General features: G+C 35.7%; 1 protein-coding gene and 1 pseudogene across 1 annotated transcript; both read left to right on the forward strand.

The window, feature by feature from the left end:
- The first annotated feature begins 297 nt into the window (after positions 1-297).
- beta-PheRS (phenylalanine--tRNA ligase beta subunit) lies at positions 298-20,432 on the forward strand. Its single transcript, XM_068767303.1, has 12 exons — positions 298-441; positions 842-897; positions 4,105-4,259; positions 8,647-8,803; positions 10,999-11,175; positions 11,569-11,748; positions 13,656-13,831; positions 14,385-14,534; positions 16,947-17,079; positions 17,441-17,651; positions 19,275-19,427; positions 20,198-20,432. Exons 1-12 carry the CDS (start codon positions 384-386, stop codon positions 20,347-20,349), a joined length of 1,758 nt encoding a protein of 585 aa, XP_068623404.1. The 5' UTR covers positions 298-383; the 3' UTR covers positions 20,350-20,432.
- Positions 1,026-2,296, forward strand: LOC137926406 (piggyBac transposable element-derived protein 4-like; annotated as a pseudogene).
- Positions 20,433-21,484: the final 1,052 nt, after the last annotated feature.

Genomic DNA, 21,484 nt, shown 5'->3' on the forward strand with positions numbered 1-21,484 from the left:
AAATGTGCCCAGGAGCTCTTAACACAATCTTCGAATAGTCTATAAAGCATGTAAGCATAACATATTATATTCATGGCATTTCTTTAGTTGCCTTAATTAGACTATTCTCTCAAATAATTCGCAACTGATTTAATTCTTTTTTTTAAATTCTCTTAATTATTTTTTTGCTTTTTTTTGTAACGACCTAAGTATCGATTTCTTATTCATAAGAAAAATCGACGAAAAAAGTTCTAGCAGCACCATTGTTTTTGACATTATTAAATGACTTTTTAAATACGTCATTTTCATAACCTATTTACAAAAAAAAAACTGTATCTAACTAAATGCTCTTTGTGAATGAATTATAATTATTTTCAAATAATTAAAATTTGAAAAAACTTACAATGCCAACAATATCGGTTAAGCGCGATTCTTTATTTAACGCTCTCGGACAAAAATATAGTAAGTTTCTTTAATAGATCAATCTTTCCTATAATTATTATACATAAATTTGATTTTTGACAGTAATAATATCTACCAATAGTAGAATTTTTTCAAAAAGTTCATTTTATGAATTTTCAACATTTAATTAATATAAATATGTATAATATTCAACTAACTAAAGCACAAACTACTGTTACTATTTTTAATAATTTAAATTGAAGACAGAAGCACATAGTATTCAATATTTTTATTACTTCTGCTCGTCTTATGCTTTAATTTTACCAAATTACTATATTAAAAAAATGATTGATCAACAAAAATAAAAAAAATATATACTAACATATCAAACACTTTTGTACTTAAAACAGTGATAACATAGACTGTGAATATTCATTTTTAAACTTAATATTAATTTTAGCTGATGTGGAGTTTGAACAGTTGTGCTTTGAATTTGGCTTGGAGTTGGATGAAGTTGTGAGTATAATTTTATAATTACATTTTTCTAGTTTGTTTTAACACGTTAGCTGCCATAGAAGAAATATATATATTTTTTTAAAAAACTTTTTAATGGTATTTGGTGTGGAATGTTAAGATATGAAAATATGTCTAACTTAAAGTGAAATCGGTTCAATAGTTTTCAAAATATTTTCAAAAAACCTGACGAGGTCACCGGTGACCTACATGGCGCTGTGAAGCGAAAATATGTAAAAACGTTACAAAGGCGCCGGAGTGACCGCAACTCCGGTCACTCGCTCCCCGCAGTCATTCGCCAACATTACTTTACAAATAACGAATCAGCTGATCCTTAAGAAAGAATTAGTAAAATACGACCTGTCATTGACTAATTAAACGAGAACTTTGAAAAACACTATGGCCCCAAGGAAGATGTCTGTGTCGATGAAACGCAGGTACCATTCAGAGGCCATATAATCTTTAGGCAATATAATAAAAGCAAAAGACACAAGTATGGAATGAAGTTATTTAAACTATGTACAATACTTGGCTAAACATGCAAATTACAATTGTATGCAGGTAAAAATAATGAGGTTTTAAATACCTCACCCACAAAAGTTGTGATGTCTTTATGTGATCACATATTAAGTTTGGGACATACAGTTGCAACAGACAACTGGTATACTAGTTTAGAGCTGGCAAACCAACTTCTTGACAAAGATACTCATTTGGTCGGATCCCTAAGGAAAAATAGGAAAGGTTTGCCTAAAGCAGTAGTAGACGCTAAATTAAAACCCGGTGAATCTATTGCAAAGGAAAATCAATGTGGCATATGTGTACTAAAATGGAAAGACAAACGGAACGTGTTAATGCTATCGACAAAGCATTCAAAAGGGTTCTCAAAGGTTACTAAAAGAGGCAGGACAATACGAAAACCAAGAATGATAATAGCTTACAATAAAGTAAAAGGAGCCATTGATATGAGTGACCAGATGGCTACATATTCGTCGCCATTAGGAAAAACAGTTAAATGGTATAAAAAATTAGGAATCGAAGTTATTTTAAATACAGCTGTTGTAAATGGATGGATTATGTACACTGAAAATAAAAAAGTTAAAGAAAGTATAATAGAGATATAGAAGGCAGTTAGTAGAGTACCTGGTAGATTCAGGAATGGATAGTGAAAAACCCGAAAATACTGAAAGACCAAAACGACTAAAGCACAAGTTGAAAAAGCGAGAGGGAAATGTTAGAAACGCAAGACGTTTCTGTTCAGTATGCTACAAAAAAAAACACTGCAATACTCGGTTATAAAGTAGCCAAGAATAAAACAAAGAAAGTTGCAACATACTGCAAAGAATGCCCAAACGAACCATATTTTTGTTTGGCGTGTTTCAATCAATCTCATCGTTATTGTTAAGTTTTTAATTAGACATGTTGATTGATACTTTTGAATAATTATTGCGCTGTGATTTTCATACTAAAGTTGTTTTATTTTTCCTTCAACAAACTTTTTGAACCCTTATGATTCTCATATATGTAGGTGTAGAACATTTGAGATTGAAATAGCATATTTCTATTATGTTATTCTTAATCCAAGCTAAAGCTATTCCTATGCTAAGTTTGATTAAAATTACAAACAAAGAGCACAAACAACTTGCTCTTCACTTATCACAAACTGTCATGTTTATAATTTAAGAAAAAAAATCGAAAAACGTAGGTAGGCAGGAACCACGCCAAAAAAGTATTCTACAGCGCCATTCCGGTCACTTCAGTACAGAAAATGTATCAAAAACGCATCCTCCGGCGTACAAATTCGTTCCAAAAACAGGTTTGCCTTGAGGTCACCGGTGACCGTAATGGCGCGTAGATGTAGGTAGGGGTCCGGGCACCGGTGACCGGAGTGGCAGCTAACGTGTTAAGTCCGTGTAATAATAAATCAGCATAGTCAAAATGTTATAATATCTCACTACCTATGGGTGAGGCCTATGTTCAGCAGTATGTCCTATTGATGAACTGTAGTCATGATCTAAGCACTAAGTGTTTTAATAGCATTAACCAACCAACTTACGCAATTCAATTTCTTAACAGTAATACAAAGACAAATATTTTTAATTTTATCAAATGATTTTTTAAACAAAGCATTTTTCCTTTTTTAAATCCAAGACTAACAATAAAAAAAATAACTCATTTTAAACCTTAAGTTTTGTTTATATTGTATATCTTCTTTCAAAATTTAGATTTGCTAGATTGAAATTAAAACTTTAAAGTGTACATCTTTAACATATTTAAAAATACTTTACCTATTTAAAAATATACTTTAACATATTTAAAAATACAATGTTAACCCTTAATAGCCTGATTTATGAAAGTGATTTTTTTTAATATTATTGTGTTTGCTTGAGGGTCTAGATGAAGAGAAAAATAGATTTTTTTAATTTCGTTGGAAAGAAAATTATACAACAGTAAAATTCATACAGCCAACCTATAAAAAAACTAATAGTATTGTGAACATTCAGTTTAAAAGATTGGTATCAAAATTGAAACTCTAGGCTATTAAGGGTTAAGGATACACCTGTATTTATGAAATGTTCATATAATTTATCTAAAAACACAATTATTTGCATGTGAATCATAGTTTTTATAAAGAGACAGCTTATAATTCTACTTCCAATCTTGGAATCAGCAAAACAGATAATAGTGGCCATTAAATATGCATTCATTTCTTCATCTTACCCACATACTATGATTTACATTAGAAACTAGACTAAGACTGAGGTTCCCTTTTAATGGCATCCTTCAACTTAAAGCAAGGTTGTTACAAACATGTTCTGATCTGGGAAGAGCCCACAAGAAACAGCATTTCTTTTCTGGTCACAGTGATCTTTTACAAGTTTTTGTTTAATAAACTTAAATTATTTTATGTGATAATTTAGAAACAATATATGGAAATGAGTTTTAATATCTTACACAGTTGCCCCTTCAAAATTTCATTAACTCTTGTTAATGATATTTTGATGGCTAGAAATAGATACTACTTACACTATTTTTTTTAAATTTAATAATATTTTTTACACATAGACTTTATAGAAAGTTTGATTGATATAGATGTATATGTATATATCGACTATGTACCTTCAAAATATTTCTTGCACTAAACTTTTCTTTAAGAGAATCAATAAATTATACATAAATTTATTTAGTTAACATGTAATTTAATTTTTGTAGACTACAGAAAAACAGATGTTGATAAAAGAGCAAGGGGACCAAGCAGCGAGTGGTGTCTCTGAAGACATCCTGTACCGTATAGACATTCCAGCCAACAGATATGACCTTCTATGCTTAGAAGGTTTAGTTAATGGAATTCTAGTTTTCCAGGGAAAGTGAGTGTTTTATTTAAGAATATTTTTTGGGGACATTATAGAGTGTGTGTGTGTGCGCGTGTGCGTGTGCGTGTATGTGTGTGTGTTTTTTTTTCTAAGAGGTTTAAAAATACGTTTACGTATCATAGGGCCTGATGGTGGTGCCCCGTATGTCGGACTCGATCTAGGCGTCAATACCGACTAAAAACAATCCTCTTTCCTCGGTATCCCTGGTCCCCACGGCATGGCCGCTAGGCATTACTTCGCGGGGGGGATTTAGCCGCAGCTTTCTCTGATAAACTGGCTGTTCAGGCCAGCTTCCTCCGCTCCTGCTCTATTTTTCGCAAGTCCTTGATTTCCACTGTTGCAAGCTTTTTAGTCTTCCCTGGATTCGAAGTTCAGCTGATGTTGGGTCTGATTTGCATTTTTTATAACATAAACATAGGCGATTTTCCGACGGGACTCCTGTTTGCTCAGTGCGTCAGACCATATGGGCACCCGTACATAAGTACTGACGTAGTCACCGACGCTAATAACTTTCTTCTGTTTTGCTTGGGACCTCCAACATTAGGCACCAGTCGGCAGAGTTTAGCTATCACCAGAGACGCTTTCGTTGCTGCTCTCTCAGTCTGATCTTTGAAGATTAGCCTATGGTCGATCATTACTCCAAGTTACCGTATAGCTGGTTGAGTTGCGATTTCACAGCTGCCGACATTGAGTGTGATGGTCTCCGCAACTCTCCTGCCGGTAATGAGTACTGCTTCCGTCTTCTGCTCAGCCAGTTCTAGTCCGACTGACTTCATTCACAGGGTGATTATTTGGAAGGATCTTTCAAATGCCCACTTTACTTCTTCCACGTATTTCGCTACTATCACGACTGCTAGATCATCAGCGAATGCAACGAGTTTAGTTTCGCTGGGTAGGTGCTTCTTTAGGAGTCCATCGTATATAACGTTCCACAAAAGTGGCCCGAGTACTGACCCTGGTGGGACGCCTCCAGTGACTTTGTACTCCTCCGTCCCGGTTTGCGTAGTGTATATGAAGACCCTATCAGAGAAGTAACTAGCGACTATTCTGCGTAGATATAGAGGTACTTTTAATGAGCTAAGTGCTTCCATGATAACCTTCCATTTGGCATAGTTAAAGGCGTTTTTAATGTCCAAGGTGGCAACCAGGCAGTATTCTATGGGGCCTCTCTTCCATCTTTTCCCAGACACTGCTAGTTTTGCTATATTGACTACTTGCTCTATGGCATCTAGTGTAGACCGGCCTTTTCTGAACCCATACTGTGAGTTAACTAGGTGGGGTTCAACTGCTGCTTCGATCCTGCTGTGGATAATACGTTCTGGTATTTTCCCCGCAGTATCCAGCATACAGAGGGGCCGGTATGACGATGGCTCGTCTGGTGGCTTCTTACCTTTAGGGAGAAGTACCAGTCTCTGTCGTTTTCACGCGGTAGAAAAAGTGCCTTCCAGTAAGCAGCTATTGTAGGTCTCCAAGAAGACTCCTGGTGTTGCTACAATAGCTTGCTTAAGAGCTACGTTGGGGATCCCATCCGGTCCCGGAGCTTTGTTGTTTCCAACCCTACCGCATGCTACCATTAGCTCCTTCTCGGTAAAAGGGGGGATCTCATTCGGATCCACAATCCCTAGTTAAAAGGAGAATTTTGGTTGCGTGGGGAACAGAGCACTTACAATTCTTCCTAGTAGAATAGGACAAGTGGGCGTTGTATTTTTATGTCTCAGTTGTTTAACTACAATCTGGTACGGCTTGCCCCTTGGATTATTTTCAACCTCTTCCAACAATATTTTCCACGTGTTTCTCTTGCTCTCTTTAATAGATTTATTTAATTTTAATCGCGCTTCCTTATATTTGCCGTAGAGTTGCTCGAATAGTGGTGTTTTTCGAGCCCGTTGGGAGGTTCTACGCGCCTTAACACATATTTTCCTAAGCTCAGGTATGTTATCATTCCACCAGTACACCGGTGGGGTTTGGTTGTTGTAGCATCGCCTTGGCATTGATGCATCGCAGGCCTCAGTCAGCCTCCTTATGATTTCAACCGCCTTTTCACTGGCACTTTTGTAAAGCAGTGATCGATCCTCAAGTGCTATCTTGAACAGGCCGGAATCATACATGCTAGTCCTCGAACCCACTAAACCAGTTCTTGTGTGTGGTACTCTATTTGTATTTGGCTTACATGATACCTCCCAGTATATGGTACAGTGGTTGCTAGCGGTGTAAGTATCCGAGATCTCCCAACTGCTATTTCCTCTTGCTAGTATACTGCTGACGAAAGTGAGATCCACAATTGAGCTCGCCTCACCTCTTGTGAACATGGGTTTATCGCCTGTGTTAAGTAAGGCGACGTCCAACAGTGACATTGCTTCCAGAAGCTGGCAACCTCTAGTGTTAGCAGCTTTACTACCCCAGTCCACTGCCCAAGCGTTAAAATCTCCAGGAGAGCACATTCGGACATCCTCTACTAATTTGGCCAGGAATTCAGCAAACTCTTCGTGTGTTCGGCTAGGTGGTGCATAGCAACTGTAGAAATGTATTCCATTAAATTTGGCTCTTACAAATCCAGAACCATTATTTTGATTACCCTGAAGAGGTTTAGTGCCACATGCCCAGATTTTCCTTCCTTATCGGTGATCCAGTTTAGGCTACTGATGTGCTTATAGGGTTCCGAAATCAGTACTATGTCTAATTTTAGCTCTCGTACAGTCTGCATGAGTAGGTCTTGGGCAACCTCACAATGATTAAGATTAATTTGTAGTACCTTGATCATTTTTGAGGCTGTCTTAACCTCAGAAGTGCTTTTTTAAATACTGGGCAATAACCACACCCTGCAATGTGAGCACAGTCTTCACTATTCCCATTGTCAACACAGAGGACACATCGGGCTTCCTTACTGCACTCTTTGGCTTTGTGGCCTATTTCTCCACATTTGACGCAGCTCTTCGGCCTGTCATTTTCGTTGCTGCATTTGTTTGCAACATGACCATAGTGCCAGCATCTGAAGCATTTTATAGGCCTTTGAGTAGCTCTTATTCTACAATTGACTCAGCCTATCTTAATCTTTTGCCGCTCTGTTAAGGTTCTGGCCAATTCTGCTTCTATTCTAATAGAAGCCGTAAGTGTTCCTCCGTATGCTTTGCGAAGGGACTTGACATAGTCTTCAGAAATATGGCTTCCTCCACCAGTTATTTTCTGTAGGGCTTGTACGATTTCAGACACCGTCGTGGTTTCGTCAAGGTCCTTAATCTCTAATTCCTGTTCAGGTACTTTGCATACCACCGTAGCATCTTTTCCAAGTACTGTAGAGATAGTGTCTCTTATCTCATGCGTTTTATCTTTTTGATTTTTCGCTAGGATAAAAAGCATATCGCCCGTAGAAGTTCTTCTAATTTTATCGACACATTTGCCAATATGATCCGCGAAAGCATCTTTCTTGACCCGTTTAAGGATCTCAGCGTACTGATCCTTCTGGCTTGGGCGAATGATAAGAGCACTAGGACGCGTTACTACTTTTTTCTTGGGTTGCTTCTTCTTTATTACCTCTTTCCACTCTGAGTGATCGTGCGAAAGAAGCGATTTTGGCTTCAGTTCAGGCCTTACCGTAACTGCCAATTCCGTTGTATTAGTTTTCCGCAGTTTCAGTGCCTGGCTGAATTTCAGGGGTGAAGAGCGTTCCGTCCTTTTGACTTTCCGCGCTTTTCGGCTCTTCGGTGTTGCCGATTTGGAATCTTCTTCGATTTCTGAGTCCTTTACAGTCGTGTCCGAATACATTCTGTAAAGAGACTGTGAGGTTTGCACTTCTCCTACAGATGTGGTGGCGTTTGATTTTCCGACGTTTTCAATTTGCCTGGTGATCCTTTTAAACAAGCTGCCTAGCGCGGCTACATGTTTGCGGATCTCTCCATGAACGTTTAGTTTGCCCTTTATGTACTCCGCCAGGGCAGTGATTGTGTTTTCGTGAAGCTCCAGTGCCTTCTTCAGCTCCATATCGCTTTCATTAGTGTTTTTTTGTTTTTTTACTTGATTTATCCATATTGCTCCCTCGAGAACCTAGGGAAATATGCAATCCGCTTCGGCAGAGCCCCGGTTACCGAAGTTAGGCTACTTAAGTACGCCTGAGGTGGGACCTGGTACCCGCAGGGGAGCGCTTGCGACGACCATACCCTGTCGCCTTCCAGTCCTGGGCACGCTAGACCACTGACATCGGTTTGTGTTTTGTCCGCGAGGGCTATTTTATTTCACCCCTACCCTGTTTCGCATATTGCGACTCTCGAGCTTTTCCCTATCCGCAACCTTGGGGACGCGCCTATATATATTTAATACATGTTTAATAATTGAGAAATGTAAATTTGCTATGCTTATTCTTTATATATGTTATTTCTTATTACAGAAAAGCACCTCCAAAGTATAATTTTAAAAAATATGAAGACTGTTACTCTTTACACTTGACCCCAGCCACAGCACAGATTAGGCCCTATGCAGTGGCTGCTATACTGAGAGGAATTAAATTCACTAAAGAAAGCTATGACAGCTTCATTGATTTGCAGGTATGTCTATCCAAACCTTTAATTAAGAATATAATACAATATATCATTATTGAAACAGTGTAATATATTAAAAGAGGTGTATATATTTATAAAATGTGATGTAATATGTTCAATTTATTGCAATATTATTGTTTTCTTTTATTAATAATTAAGTTGAACATTTAATTTAAAATATTACTTATAATAATACAGCTTATACATACAATTATTTACATAAATCTTTAGAGTTTAGTGAAACTGCAAAGATATATATATCTTAAATGTTTTTGATTATAAAAAAAACTGATGTGATTTTATACTTGATTACTAAATAGAAACTAACCTATGATATTTTTAATTTGAAGAACAATCCATTGATAAATAATTTTTTGTTATGGAAGCGGAATTATGACGTCAGTCTATACAATTTAATAAATTCAATCATGACAGCTTGTTTTTCTTTACTTTATATATATGGCTACTAGGGTCTTAAGACTCTAGGGTGGATACCACGAATCGGCAAGCGCAGCATTGGATGTGGAAAGTGGACATACGAGGGTGAATCAATATTAAAAAATGCAAAGATTTAAATAATAATATTTTATTTTTCTACATAATCTCCCTCCAATGCAATGCATTTAGAATAACGCGTTTCTAACTTCCTTATACCTTGTGAAAAAAAATTATTTTCTTGACTCTCGAAAAAGTCCTCTACGGCAGCTATAACCGCGTCATTATCGTGAAATTTTGTTCCACGAATTTCCTCTTTTAATTTTGGAAATAAGTGAAAATCACTTGGGGCTAAGTCCGGAGAATATGGTGGGTGGTCAAGGAGATTGAAGCCAGCACAGCGGATTGCGTTGAGCGCAACTTCCGATCGATGAGCAGGAGCGTTATCTTGAAGGAACAACACGCCCAACGACAGTTTTCCACGACGTTTTTCTTTAATCGCTTCACGCACTTTCGGGATTAAATTTGCATAATAGGGTCCAGTAATCGTCTGGCCTTTTGGCATGTAATCAATAAAAAGGATTCCTTAACTATCCCAGAACACAGAGGCCATAACTTTGCCAGCGGTAGGAGCAACTCGAAATTTCTTAATGGATGGAGACGATGGTCGTTTCCAAGGCATGCTTTGTCTTTTAGTTTCAGGATCAAAATGGTGGACCCACGTTTCGTCCATGGTGACAAGACGACGGCAAAAATTATCCGAATCACGCTGGAACATTTCGAGATTACGCTTGGAAAATTCCAAACGTCGCTTTTTGTTTTCGTTGGTTAACATTCGTGCCACCTATCTTGCAGACACTTTTTTGAACCCCAGTGAATCAATTAAAATGGATTGAACGCTACCAAAAGATAACTTTAGGATCTCAGCTATATGTTTTATAGTCATTCTTCTGTCTTCCAAAACCAGATTCTCAACCTTTTTGACATTTTCTTCTGTAACGGAGGTTGAAGGCCGCCCAGAACGCGGGTCATCTTTACAGCTTGATCTACCTCTTTTAAATTCAGCCACCCAGTACGCAACCGTAGAATAGGGTACAGCATCACCCCCTAATGTCTGCTGAATGTCCAAAAAAATTTCCTTCGTAGACATTTTTTTCAAACTGAGATATTTTATCACCGCACGTAACTCACTTTTATCCTTAATTTATTTTTTTAGCAACTCATTGCACAAAAAAATTTATTACATGCGAACGAACTGACAAAAACAAGTGACAGTCTGCATAAATATAGTGTGATAGACACTCTTTAATTTGAATATCGAACTTGATCCAAAAAGGTTTCATATATATGCACTTCTAAGAACTTTTTGATTCACCCTCGTAGGACTTTGTTAAGTTTATTAGAAAATACTGGATACAAGCCAGATCCTACCGATCTTATTGCAGATCTATGGAGGAGGTGTATGTCCAGCAGAAGAAGAATAGAGTTAAAATGATAATGATGATTTATTAATTATTCTGAGAGACATGGTTAATTTTTTGAAACCATTGCATCATGCTATTAAGGTCTTATTAAGACGCTGGATGCATGCAAGCTTAATGCCAACCCGTGTTATTCAAAATCTAAAGGGTAGTCCTATATAGAGCAGTCGACGGACGTCCTATGGCTGAAATGGTGATGATCATCTCACTTTGTTTACTATATCTGATAGTATTCATACTGAAGATAATAAAATACCTCATTATTTACCATAATTATAATTCCAGGACAAGTTGCATCAAAACATTTGCCGTAAGCGGACACTGGTGGCCATTGGAACTCATGATTTAGATACCATTCAAGGACCCTTTGTATATGATGCTTTACCACCAAGTGACATCAAATTTAAAGCCCTCAACCAACAAAAGGACTTAACAGCACCGGAATTAATGGAGTTATATTCGGTATAGAAATTTATTTGTTAAGCCATTTTGATGTGCAGATTTATTGAGATATCCCATCTTTTGTGTTTCTAACCTTTAATAGTCACTTGTAATTAATGTTATTATTAAGGTAACAAGCAAAGTAATTTATAAAGTTAGCACATCTGCTAAATGATCTGTACCTCTCCAGGTTATTCCAAAGTTTTAATAAATATGTAATTATATATTCTTTAAAAAATTATATTCTTGCTGACTTTCTTTCACCTGTTCTATTGTAGGCATTTAACATTTAAAGAGTTGGTAAGCTGAACCAGATATTTATAGGATGTGTAATCCATCATATATTAAGCAAATCATTTTTGAATTTTGTATGCTGGGAATTGTATACTATCATATTTCATTTCGCTGTTTCAGAGTCACGCACAACTGAAGCAATACCTCAGCATCATAAGGGACAGCCCTGTTTATCCAGTAATCAAGGATAAGAACGGTGTGATTCTTTCTATGCCGCCAATTATTAATGGCGATCATTCTAAAATCACTCTGGATACTAAAAATGTATTCATAGAGTGTACAGCTACGGATCTTACAAAGGTAAAAACATTATTCCTTGTATACAACTTATAATGAGACAATCGCATAAGTGACTTACAAAGTTAATTTTATAATTTAATATTGCCCAAGCCAAGGCTCCCCCGAGAGTCCTCGCTACTTTAAAAGAGGTTTTACGCTAGGCGCCTTCTGCATCCAACCACCTCAAACCCGCAGAATCTGCAAATGCCATAAAGGCAGCAGTGACAGTCGGGTCCAAAAAAAAATTAATGTAATTTTTTTATGATATATGTGGAGGAATCCCTATGAATTTCTTTTAAATTTTTGTTTTTGTCTATTTATTTTTATATTCTTCGAATCATGTGTAATTATTTAAATTTCTTAACACTGAACATAAAATGTTTACTCTGAAATACGTTGCAATAATTATTTTTTTTACGACATAGTGACAGACCGAAAACTTGTGGCAGTACAAACCCTGCAGAGATAGATAGTAAATAATCATTAATTTTAATATGTAGTTAATCAAATTTCTTTTTAGTTCTACATTATTATTACGTTATTCATTATACCTAAAACTGTTAGGTTTTAAAGCATTTACATGTATGATTAATAAACCTGTATGTTTAATCATGTCTATTTCAAACATATTTAAATTTTTGTTAAACATCGCATGTAGCAGATCACTTTTGTGAGAGTCACTGTCTTGGAAGATATAACCATTTTTATATTTTTGCTATTGACCAGTACTGTGTAACATTACTGTATTATCGTAAAAATATTGCTAATGTAGGTAATATTACTGGAATTATGAGATGTACTATGTTGTCTTAAGTTGGCAAAAAGTAAAGTAGATCTGAGTTATAGTTTGATTTTAGAATCCATTGATGCAACATTGATAAATAAGCAGGGTACCGATGAGTGACGTATCTCGCTGTTTTAGAGTACAAAAGCAATCCCTTATTCATCTTTAAGAACTGATACAGCCACAAAAGTATTCGTTTAAAATGTTTACAATATCCGGTATATATTGCACATCGACCTTTGGAAAGAAACAATCGGCTAATTTCGACTTCGCGGCTTCGAGCGCTACCTCTGTGGCACGAAATACAATCGACTGACAAAACATCACATAGGTAGTGTGGGACATAGATAATGCTCTACGAAGCCGCATTTAGCAGATTTTCTCTTGACCACAAAGAGATGAAGACCACAAAAAATATTCTTGTTGTTTTTTTTATGTGTCCTACGTTTGCTTGTTTTGTAGTGCTTATGGACGTAGAACAACGGTGTTATATGTCCACAAGTGATAGTTATTCCGTAATACCTTCAAAATTGTTAACTATTTTGACTGGTCTGATCTACGCATAATTATCTCACGGTTTCATAAAGTAATCCAGTATTGTGTTTAGTTTTGGATTTAATTATTTTAAATATGGTTCCCTTGCTGATAGAAACACTAAGCCGTATTAAGACAATATTGAAATTTGTGTTTTATAATCCTAATAGGAAAACATGTTGTTACACTAGGATTTGTGGTTTATCAAGTTTATTGTAGTGGCGGGGACATGTGTTCGAAAACTAATATTTTATCAGACTTGGCGCAGTCATCCGGTTCTAATATTGGTTGTGGTTAAGGCTCACTTATCTAATATAAATTTAATATTGTTCCAACTAATAAAGATGCCAAAAGTAACATCTTAACAAAGAAAGAAGAAACTAAAAGAACATTACTTTTCATTGGTACATTTCAATTAGATTCTCTGGTTGCTTTTACTGCTGAGACACCTAGTGCCCTGCAACTACAGAGAATTCTTAATGCAGTGGTTTTTAAGTCAGTTAAATGTTCTTTAGTTCAAAGTTTTAAGTCGGGAATATATAAGATCCGTTAATTTATTATCGTGATTAATATTCGCGTAAATTAAAGAAGTAAACAATTTTATTTCCAGGCAACCGTTGTCTTAGACACGATAGTGTGCATGTTCTCAGAGTACTGCAGCAATAAATACGAAGTGCAACAATGCAAGGTGTTCGCCGCAGATGGCACCTATGAGCTGTATCCAAAATTGAACTACAGGGAGGAAGTTATTGATGTGGAGAAAGCCAACAATTACATTGGAATCAGGTATATTTTCAAAACAAAGTAATACCATTATTAACTACATGTTTTAAATAAAGTAATATATGTACAAAATATATGTGTCCATAGGCGAAGGTCTTTGAGCAATGTGTGTTGCCAGTGATAACATACGGATCCGAGACATGACTTACGACAGGCCTTATAAAGATGCTCCACCCAAGAAATAATGGAGAGAGAGAGCAATGCTCGGAGTTCGGCTGCGAGATCTATTTCTACAGTAATTAGAATTCAAGATTTGCTCGTCTGAAGTAACAGTGGACAGGGCACATCGCTCCACTACATGGGCTGATGACTTCGTTAAGGTTTCAGGAAATTGCTAGCTCCGAGCACTACAAGTCCAGATATCGTGGCAATGTTTGTGGGCGGTCTATACCATGTGGTGTACGTCTATAAGCTAAAATTAAAAAGATATATCATACATATCTTCTTATTTTCGGCCAATAAGATAATATTTGGATATATCAATATTAAAATTTAATTTTTAAGATTTAATAATCATAGTTCTAATACAGCCTTTCTATGTTATTTTATTTTCCAGAGAAGAGGGATCTAATTTAGCCAAGCTGTTGTCCCGCATGTGTCTTAGCACCTCCGTAGAAGACAAAGCACTGCGTGTGAAAGTTCCACCCACACGGCATGACGTTATTCACGCGTGTGATCTCTATGAAGACATCGCCATAGCTTATGGGTTGGTATACTGTACTCATGTTTGTCTGTAATCTATCATTATAGCATACATGACTATTTTTTTTTTTATTTTTTCGTTAGTGCTACTCAAATCGCTGTATCGTGTCTTATTAGGACCTTGAATAAGTTCTCGCTGTTTTTTGAAAGATGGCGTTGCGGCACTCTATGCCTGGAATTTCGTACGGTAACAAATCACCAAAGTAGTTCTATATGTAACCTCAAATTATAGTAGAATAGAGTTCACCACAGTGTCAACTACATATTTATTTGCCTTTTGTGAAAATGTGTACTTTTGTGCCAAATAAAGTGTTTTTGCGGGGAATTTTATTGCACTGCTTTATTCAGAAAAAATCTGCAGCAGAAGCACTCAGAATTCTCGTTGAGACATATGGTGACAATGCTTTGTCGAATACAAGGTGCAGAGACTGGTTTAGGCGCTTTAAAAGTAATGATTTTGACCTTGAAGACAAAGAGCGTTCTGGAGCACCGACAAAATTTGAAGACAAAGAATTGGAGGCATTGCTTGAAAAAGATCCATGTCAGACGTTAGTAGAGCTTGGGAAAACGTTACAAGTAGATGCGTCAACAGTTTCAAAACGTTTAAAAGCGTTAGGAATGATCCAAAAACAAGGACATTGGGTGCCGTATGAGTTGAAGCCGAGAAACGTAGAGCGAAGTTTTCTCATGTGTGAATTGTAGCTTCAACGACAAAAGAGAAAAGGTTTTCTGCACCGTGAAACCTAATGAAACTATCACGGGAGTTCGCTATCGACTTCAGTTGATGCGTTTGAGTCGCGCTCTGAAAGAAAAGCGGCCACTATACGAGCAGAGACACGACAAAGTGATTTTATTACATGATAATGCTCGGTCACATGTGGCAAAACCAGTCAAAACTTACCTGGAAACACTTCAATAGGAGGTTCTACCCCACCCGCCGTATTCACCGGACATAGCCCCCACCGATTACCACTTGTTTCGGTCGATGGCGCACGGTTTAAGCGAGCAGCGCTTCCATTTTTTTTGAAGAAGCCGAAAAATGGCTTGATTCATGGACTGCCTCGAAAGATGAGTCATTTTTCCGACGGGGGATTCAATTGCTACCAGAGAGATAAGAGAAAGTAGTCTCTAATGATGGACAATACTTTGAGTAATGTCTTTGTAAGCATTGTATTTTAAAAAATTTTTTTTTGAAAAAAAAAAACAGCGAGAACTTATTCAAGGTCCTAATAGGAAAGTGCGGCTAGGGGGGGACCGAAGAAATGCCAGCATGAGCGCCTCGTACATTGACGGCGGACTAACGAAACGGAGTATTTAAGGCGAGGTACAGCGGTTTCGGTAGCACTTTATCTTTACAAATAAGATTAGGTGAACAAAACCGGCATATTAAACACAAAAAACCAAGTAATTTCTGAGACTAATCTACACTGATATCGCTAGGTCCGCTTGAAAAAATACAGTTTGAAATCGTGAGTGTAACGTAAGACTGTTAGATAAATGTTTACTTCCTTGTTAAGAAGAAAAAATAAAAATCAATGCTTTATAATAATTTGTATAAAACCATTTAAATGCAAATGTACCACCTGGTAGCTTACTACTTGTGACGATAAAGTAATAAAATCAATGCACATTTAAACTCAAACTCGAATAAAGATATTCATTTATTTACATTTTTTTACATCATAGACCATAAATAGAGGAAAAAAAAGAAACATTTCATATGAAACAAGAGGCAATCTCTACTAGACATTTTGAATTTGAAAGTTTGATTCCTCTACTCATTAATAAAGGTTTTCATTAATGTGTTCTAAAAGTTTTTTTAAGGTTCTATTACCTATATCAACTTTGATATACACTTGGTATTATCTCTAGAAATTTCTGATCTACATTGAAGACAACATTTTTTAAACTTTATTTATTGTTATCAGAGATATTTTTATACCAGTTAGTCGTACAGGTACATAGATTGTGCTCACCGCAGATAGGTATATCAACATGTTATATATGAATCCAAAGTTGTTATAAAAATAATTTAGCATTATAATCACATTATATTATATAAAATACCAATTGATTAAGGTCTTACGTCAATTATTTTTTCCTTCATTTTTCTGCAAATACAAGACCACTAAAGATTTTAACGCATAAAAAATTACTAATTTAGGGACTAATATACCACTGCGGCAAAGACGCAAAAAAAACTTAAATTTTTAAAAGATGAATAAAAACTATGGGGGTAGACATCCTATTCTTGAAGTAATCATAAAAATATTGTGATAAACATAAGAATAAAGCATTACTAGAAAGCTCTTCTGCTTGAAGGATGGTGAATTGTGGAAACGCAATTACTAAACGCATTAATAAAATTAACGAATGAATAGTTTTGATTCTAACTCAAATAAATAAAATAAACTAGATACAACCGCATAGAGCGGCGAGCAGCGCGAGTGGCAACCAGCGGCAGCCAGCAGCCTGCCAACAAACTGACTGAACAGCTGCGACAAGAGTGCGCCCACGCCGGATACACCGAAGCACTGACCTTCACTTTGGTCAGTATATTAGCCATATCAGGGGGGTAACTGCAGTTTATTAGCAACATGTGGCTCTTTGGAGGATAATTTGTGTTCCCGATATTATTTTAATATTTAGAAATCAAAACATCGGTCAATATTAACTGACCAGAATTTAAAAGAATTACTAAAAAGTGCTGTAACTATTTATTCAACCAATTTCAAATAATTTAAATGTATTTGTAGGCTCCTTGCTCTTTTTACTATTTAATACCTTACAATTTACTCACATCTTCATGCTCGCAAAGATCGCTTGGGTTAACGGACTATGAACTGTTGTACACTGATCACTTTGACCTTAACTTTAACTTAATTGGTTTGTTTTCATTAATGTCAACAGTGCTCCAGAGAAGATGTCGCTACTAAACTTGGTTTAAAAATTGACGAAATACCAGCAGTCCACATCTCCAATCCAAAGACTCTAGAGTTCCAAGTGGTCCGGACTGTGCTGCTTCCCGGTCTTCTGAAAACTTTGGCTGCCAATAAGAAGATGCCGTTGCCGCTTAAGCTGTTCGAGATTAGTGACGTTGTATTGCAGGACAAAAGCTGCGGTAGGAAAATACTTTTTTACTTGGAATATATAATAAAACAAATGATTGCTAGAGCCTTATGTTTCTAAAATTAAGACCATGGACCAGCAAGTGCAGCGTAAAACATCTATCCACAAGCTGGACAGATGACCTTGTTAAGGTTATCGGAGATCTTTGTCCAGTTGTGGACATCCTATGGTTTAAACAATAATGATATATTTCTTATCTGATATAGTTTAAAAATAAAAGTATAAAACATAATAAACATACTCTCAATAGAGTTATGATTTAATTATAATAAAGCACTTTGCACTGAGATAATTACTATATAGATATATTACATTATTTTGCATAAATATCTCCACATATACTCATTACTGGTTCGGTGTATTACATTAAAGAATCCAGAAGGAATTTCCTTCTTGTGTGACTTGACTTTTAAATAAAATTTAAATAAAGTAAATTACATATGAAGTGTAATTGAAGCCAGTGTAGATGCATGGGATCCAGCTTTAAGGAGTGGCCAGCAGCACCCATAACTCTTTTATCTAACACATGTAGAACATGATACTTAGAAGAATATTTAATGACCAGTGGTACATAACCAACTCTGAAAGCCATAAACCCGTAAAGATGGCAACATTCAAAGAAGAGATCAAAGCATTAGCTAGTTCCTAACAAAAAGGGCTTAATGACCATTCAAATCACTGCTGCCCAAATTCTTACATCGGCAAATTATGCCAAAAACCTAAAGAGGCACGACATTATGAAGCTAAAGGAAGGGAGGTAGCTCTGTGTGTAAAGGGAGTGACTTCGCTGAAAGCTACCCCTATCCTGACCAATTCTCCTTATAGTCAGAAGATTGATCATTTATTCACTCTGAATAAAAAAAAAGGTAACGTCCCATGTGTGGCCTTTGTTTTGTGGTCTAATTTTGAATGAAAGCTTTTAAATTTGTACCACATTAATACATTTTTTAAACCTATTTCAATTATCTTAACAAGGGCAAGTCAAGGCCTAGAAAAATTAGTTAATAATGTTTTTTAATTATTTAAAGCCCCGATAAATTTTAATTGTCACTAAAAAAAAGGCTGATCGCCAAGGTCCAACCATTATAATACGATAAGTGCATAGGAATGTCAATGAATATAAGAAAAATAATAACTTAAATAAGATCAGCACTAGAAATAAAGATAAGTTTGTTATACCTTTCTCCGGACTTCATAAAATTAGTAATTTTTCTGGCATCTGTGTACATTCATGTAATCTCTATTAATTATCATGCAATACAATAAAGAAATTCTTAAAATAAACACTAGATTTTAAGTGATATATAGCAGGACCATAAAAATCCCGAGGAAGAAAGCAATCTGTAGAGTTTATATAGTACCCGGCGATAAATATTGCACATCGATCTTTGGAAAGAGACAATCGGCTAATTTCGTTATCTCTGTCGCACGAAATATAACGGCTGACAAAACGGCACATAAGTAGTGTGGGACAGAGATGGTGCTATACGAAGCCGAAATTAGCCGATTGTCTCTTTCAAATGAGCGATTTGCAATATTTATCGCCGGGTACTGTAAGTAGGTATTGTAAAAAATATATATTTCTGCTTCTCTAATAATGTAAATATGTTCGCAGAAACCGGTGCACGGAACGAACGTCGCTTATGCGCGGTGTACTGCGGTAAAGCGGCCGGCTTCCAGTTCGTTCACGGCCTGCTCGACAAGCTCATGTCGCAACTCCGTCAGCCCTGGGACAAAGATAGCGGCTATTACATAAGACAGAAAGACGGTACGCTAACATAGTATCATTAAAAATGACCTCAACACTACCTCTGACTTACTTAACACTACAAACTTAGTAACATAAAACTTAGTATATTGTCCGGTATTGTAAAAGAATATTCATAATATAAAGAAATTTATTTAAAACGAGTGGTAGTGGCAAAAGACAGATTTGCGATTGTAGGTCGCGGGATCGATTCCGCACTACTACTATGACAAGTTATTAATAAATATTAATAATAAAAATAGTCTCAGAACTTTTATCATTATACAGGGTGATTAGTTATAGGTGTAAAAGCTTTAACGTATTAAATAACGTAAAGATAAAATGGAAAAAAAGGTTTATAATATTCGGATTATTATTAAAATTAATTATTATTTACCCCTGCAGAATTTGTACTGACATAAGTTATTGGCCTGTAAAATGCTATTTTGATATGCTTTGATTGCCATTTCCTCGTAATTCTTTAATATTGCACTTCAAGGATATTAATTTAAATACTTCAGAAAAGGAGGAAAGGAGTCACGAGTAAGGGTGAATATGTGGCGATCGCTATTATGATACAAATATTTAAGAAACCCTCGGATGTCTGGAAAAAAATATTAGTCATTTATTATTTCACATTAATGAGGGAAATAATAATTTTAATAGAATAAAAAAATAATTTGTATTTAATAAATGTTCAATATGAATATTTTTGTGTGATTATCCATTATTATTGGTTTTTACTTTGGTCACGTAATATGAATCAATTGTCGAGTCTACTTTGGTTTCAGACCCTGCGTATTTCCCCGGTCGTTGCGCTGAAGTGGTGTTGCGTGGTGAAGTCATTGGAAAGGTTGGCGTCATCCATCCCAATGTTCTAACAGCCTTCGAGCTCACGAACCCCTGCTCCGCACTTGAGATCAACATAGAGCCATTTGTTTAATATAACAACTATTAACGATTAAATTTTATTTCGTTAATCTTTTTTTATTTTCAAAGAAATTTTTATAAATATTTTGATTTAAATGATTTTTTAATTAGTAACTCAAACCAACTGTCACACTAAGCAAACCGCTATGAGAAGATCTGTAGATGAACGAAATAACATATAGCTCAGCTAATTGGCAAGTTAAAGTAAAAATGGGCAGTCCAAATAGCGCACAGAACAGATGACCGACTGCTTACGCCTATATTTTCTAGAGCGACCAACAAAAAATTTTGCTTAGAATATCCACCCACATTATAGATAAACAACCTTATTATGCTTATTGGAAGACTATGGAAAACATTTTTACCAATCTTACTGGAAATCTATGACAGAGGCCAATGTCCTACTTCTGAAATGATGATAAAGCAAACCATGTATTCTAGTTATACCTGTGCTTATGGACGACATTCATTTTAAGTAATGATAGTCAAATGGTAAGCCTGAACCATCCTGCAGCTACCAAGTGGAAGCATCATAGCCAGCAAAATTAACTTATTATTTACACTCCAACAATTAAACACTGATTTAACACTATTTAGCCTATTGTTACCCATTATTTAACTGAAACAGTGGTATCAAACAAGTCTAAATGAAATTCATGCGAAAAATCGAATTGTCTGCATGCTAGTTTAAGCTTTTTTGCCTTTATAAAGAGTATTATTTATGTTGTGATTCCATTAAAGTCAATGCTATGGGCAAGTTCGATCAGCTTATATGTCCCATTATTTAAATGATTTTTGTGGTTAAAGTGAAGTAAATTTGATTATGTCTTGCATTAATTATAAATTGTATGTATCAATTACAATTTAACTGAAATTTTTATTCACATTTAAAGGTCTAGAGATATTATCCATTATTATTCAAGAACTGACATAAATCTTTATGATCTAATCATTCTTTATCATAACCTCATGTTGGAAAATATTTCATTGTACAGTTAGAAAAAAATATACTCAATAAACCAAAACCATTGTTAATGTTCTTGTCAACACATACATTTATATTTAAACTACATAAAAATTCTGAAATTAAGTTCAGAAGCTAGTATCTACATTAGGATAATGAAAACACGAAAATAGTTTAAATTTTG

The sequence above is a fragment of the Battus philenor genome, unplaced genomic scaffold (assembly GCF_028537555.1).
Source record: "Battus philenor isolate CCGP_79_NKW_IND1 unplaced genomic scaffold, ilBatPhil1.0.hap1 SCAF_10, whole genome shotgun sequence".
Classification (NCBI taxonomy): domain Eukaryota; kingdom Metazoa; phylum Arthropoda; class Insecta; order Lepidoptera; family Papilionidae; genus Battus; species Battus philenor.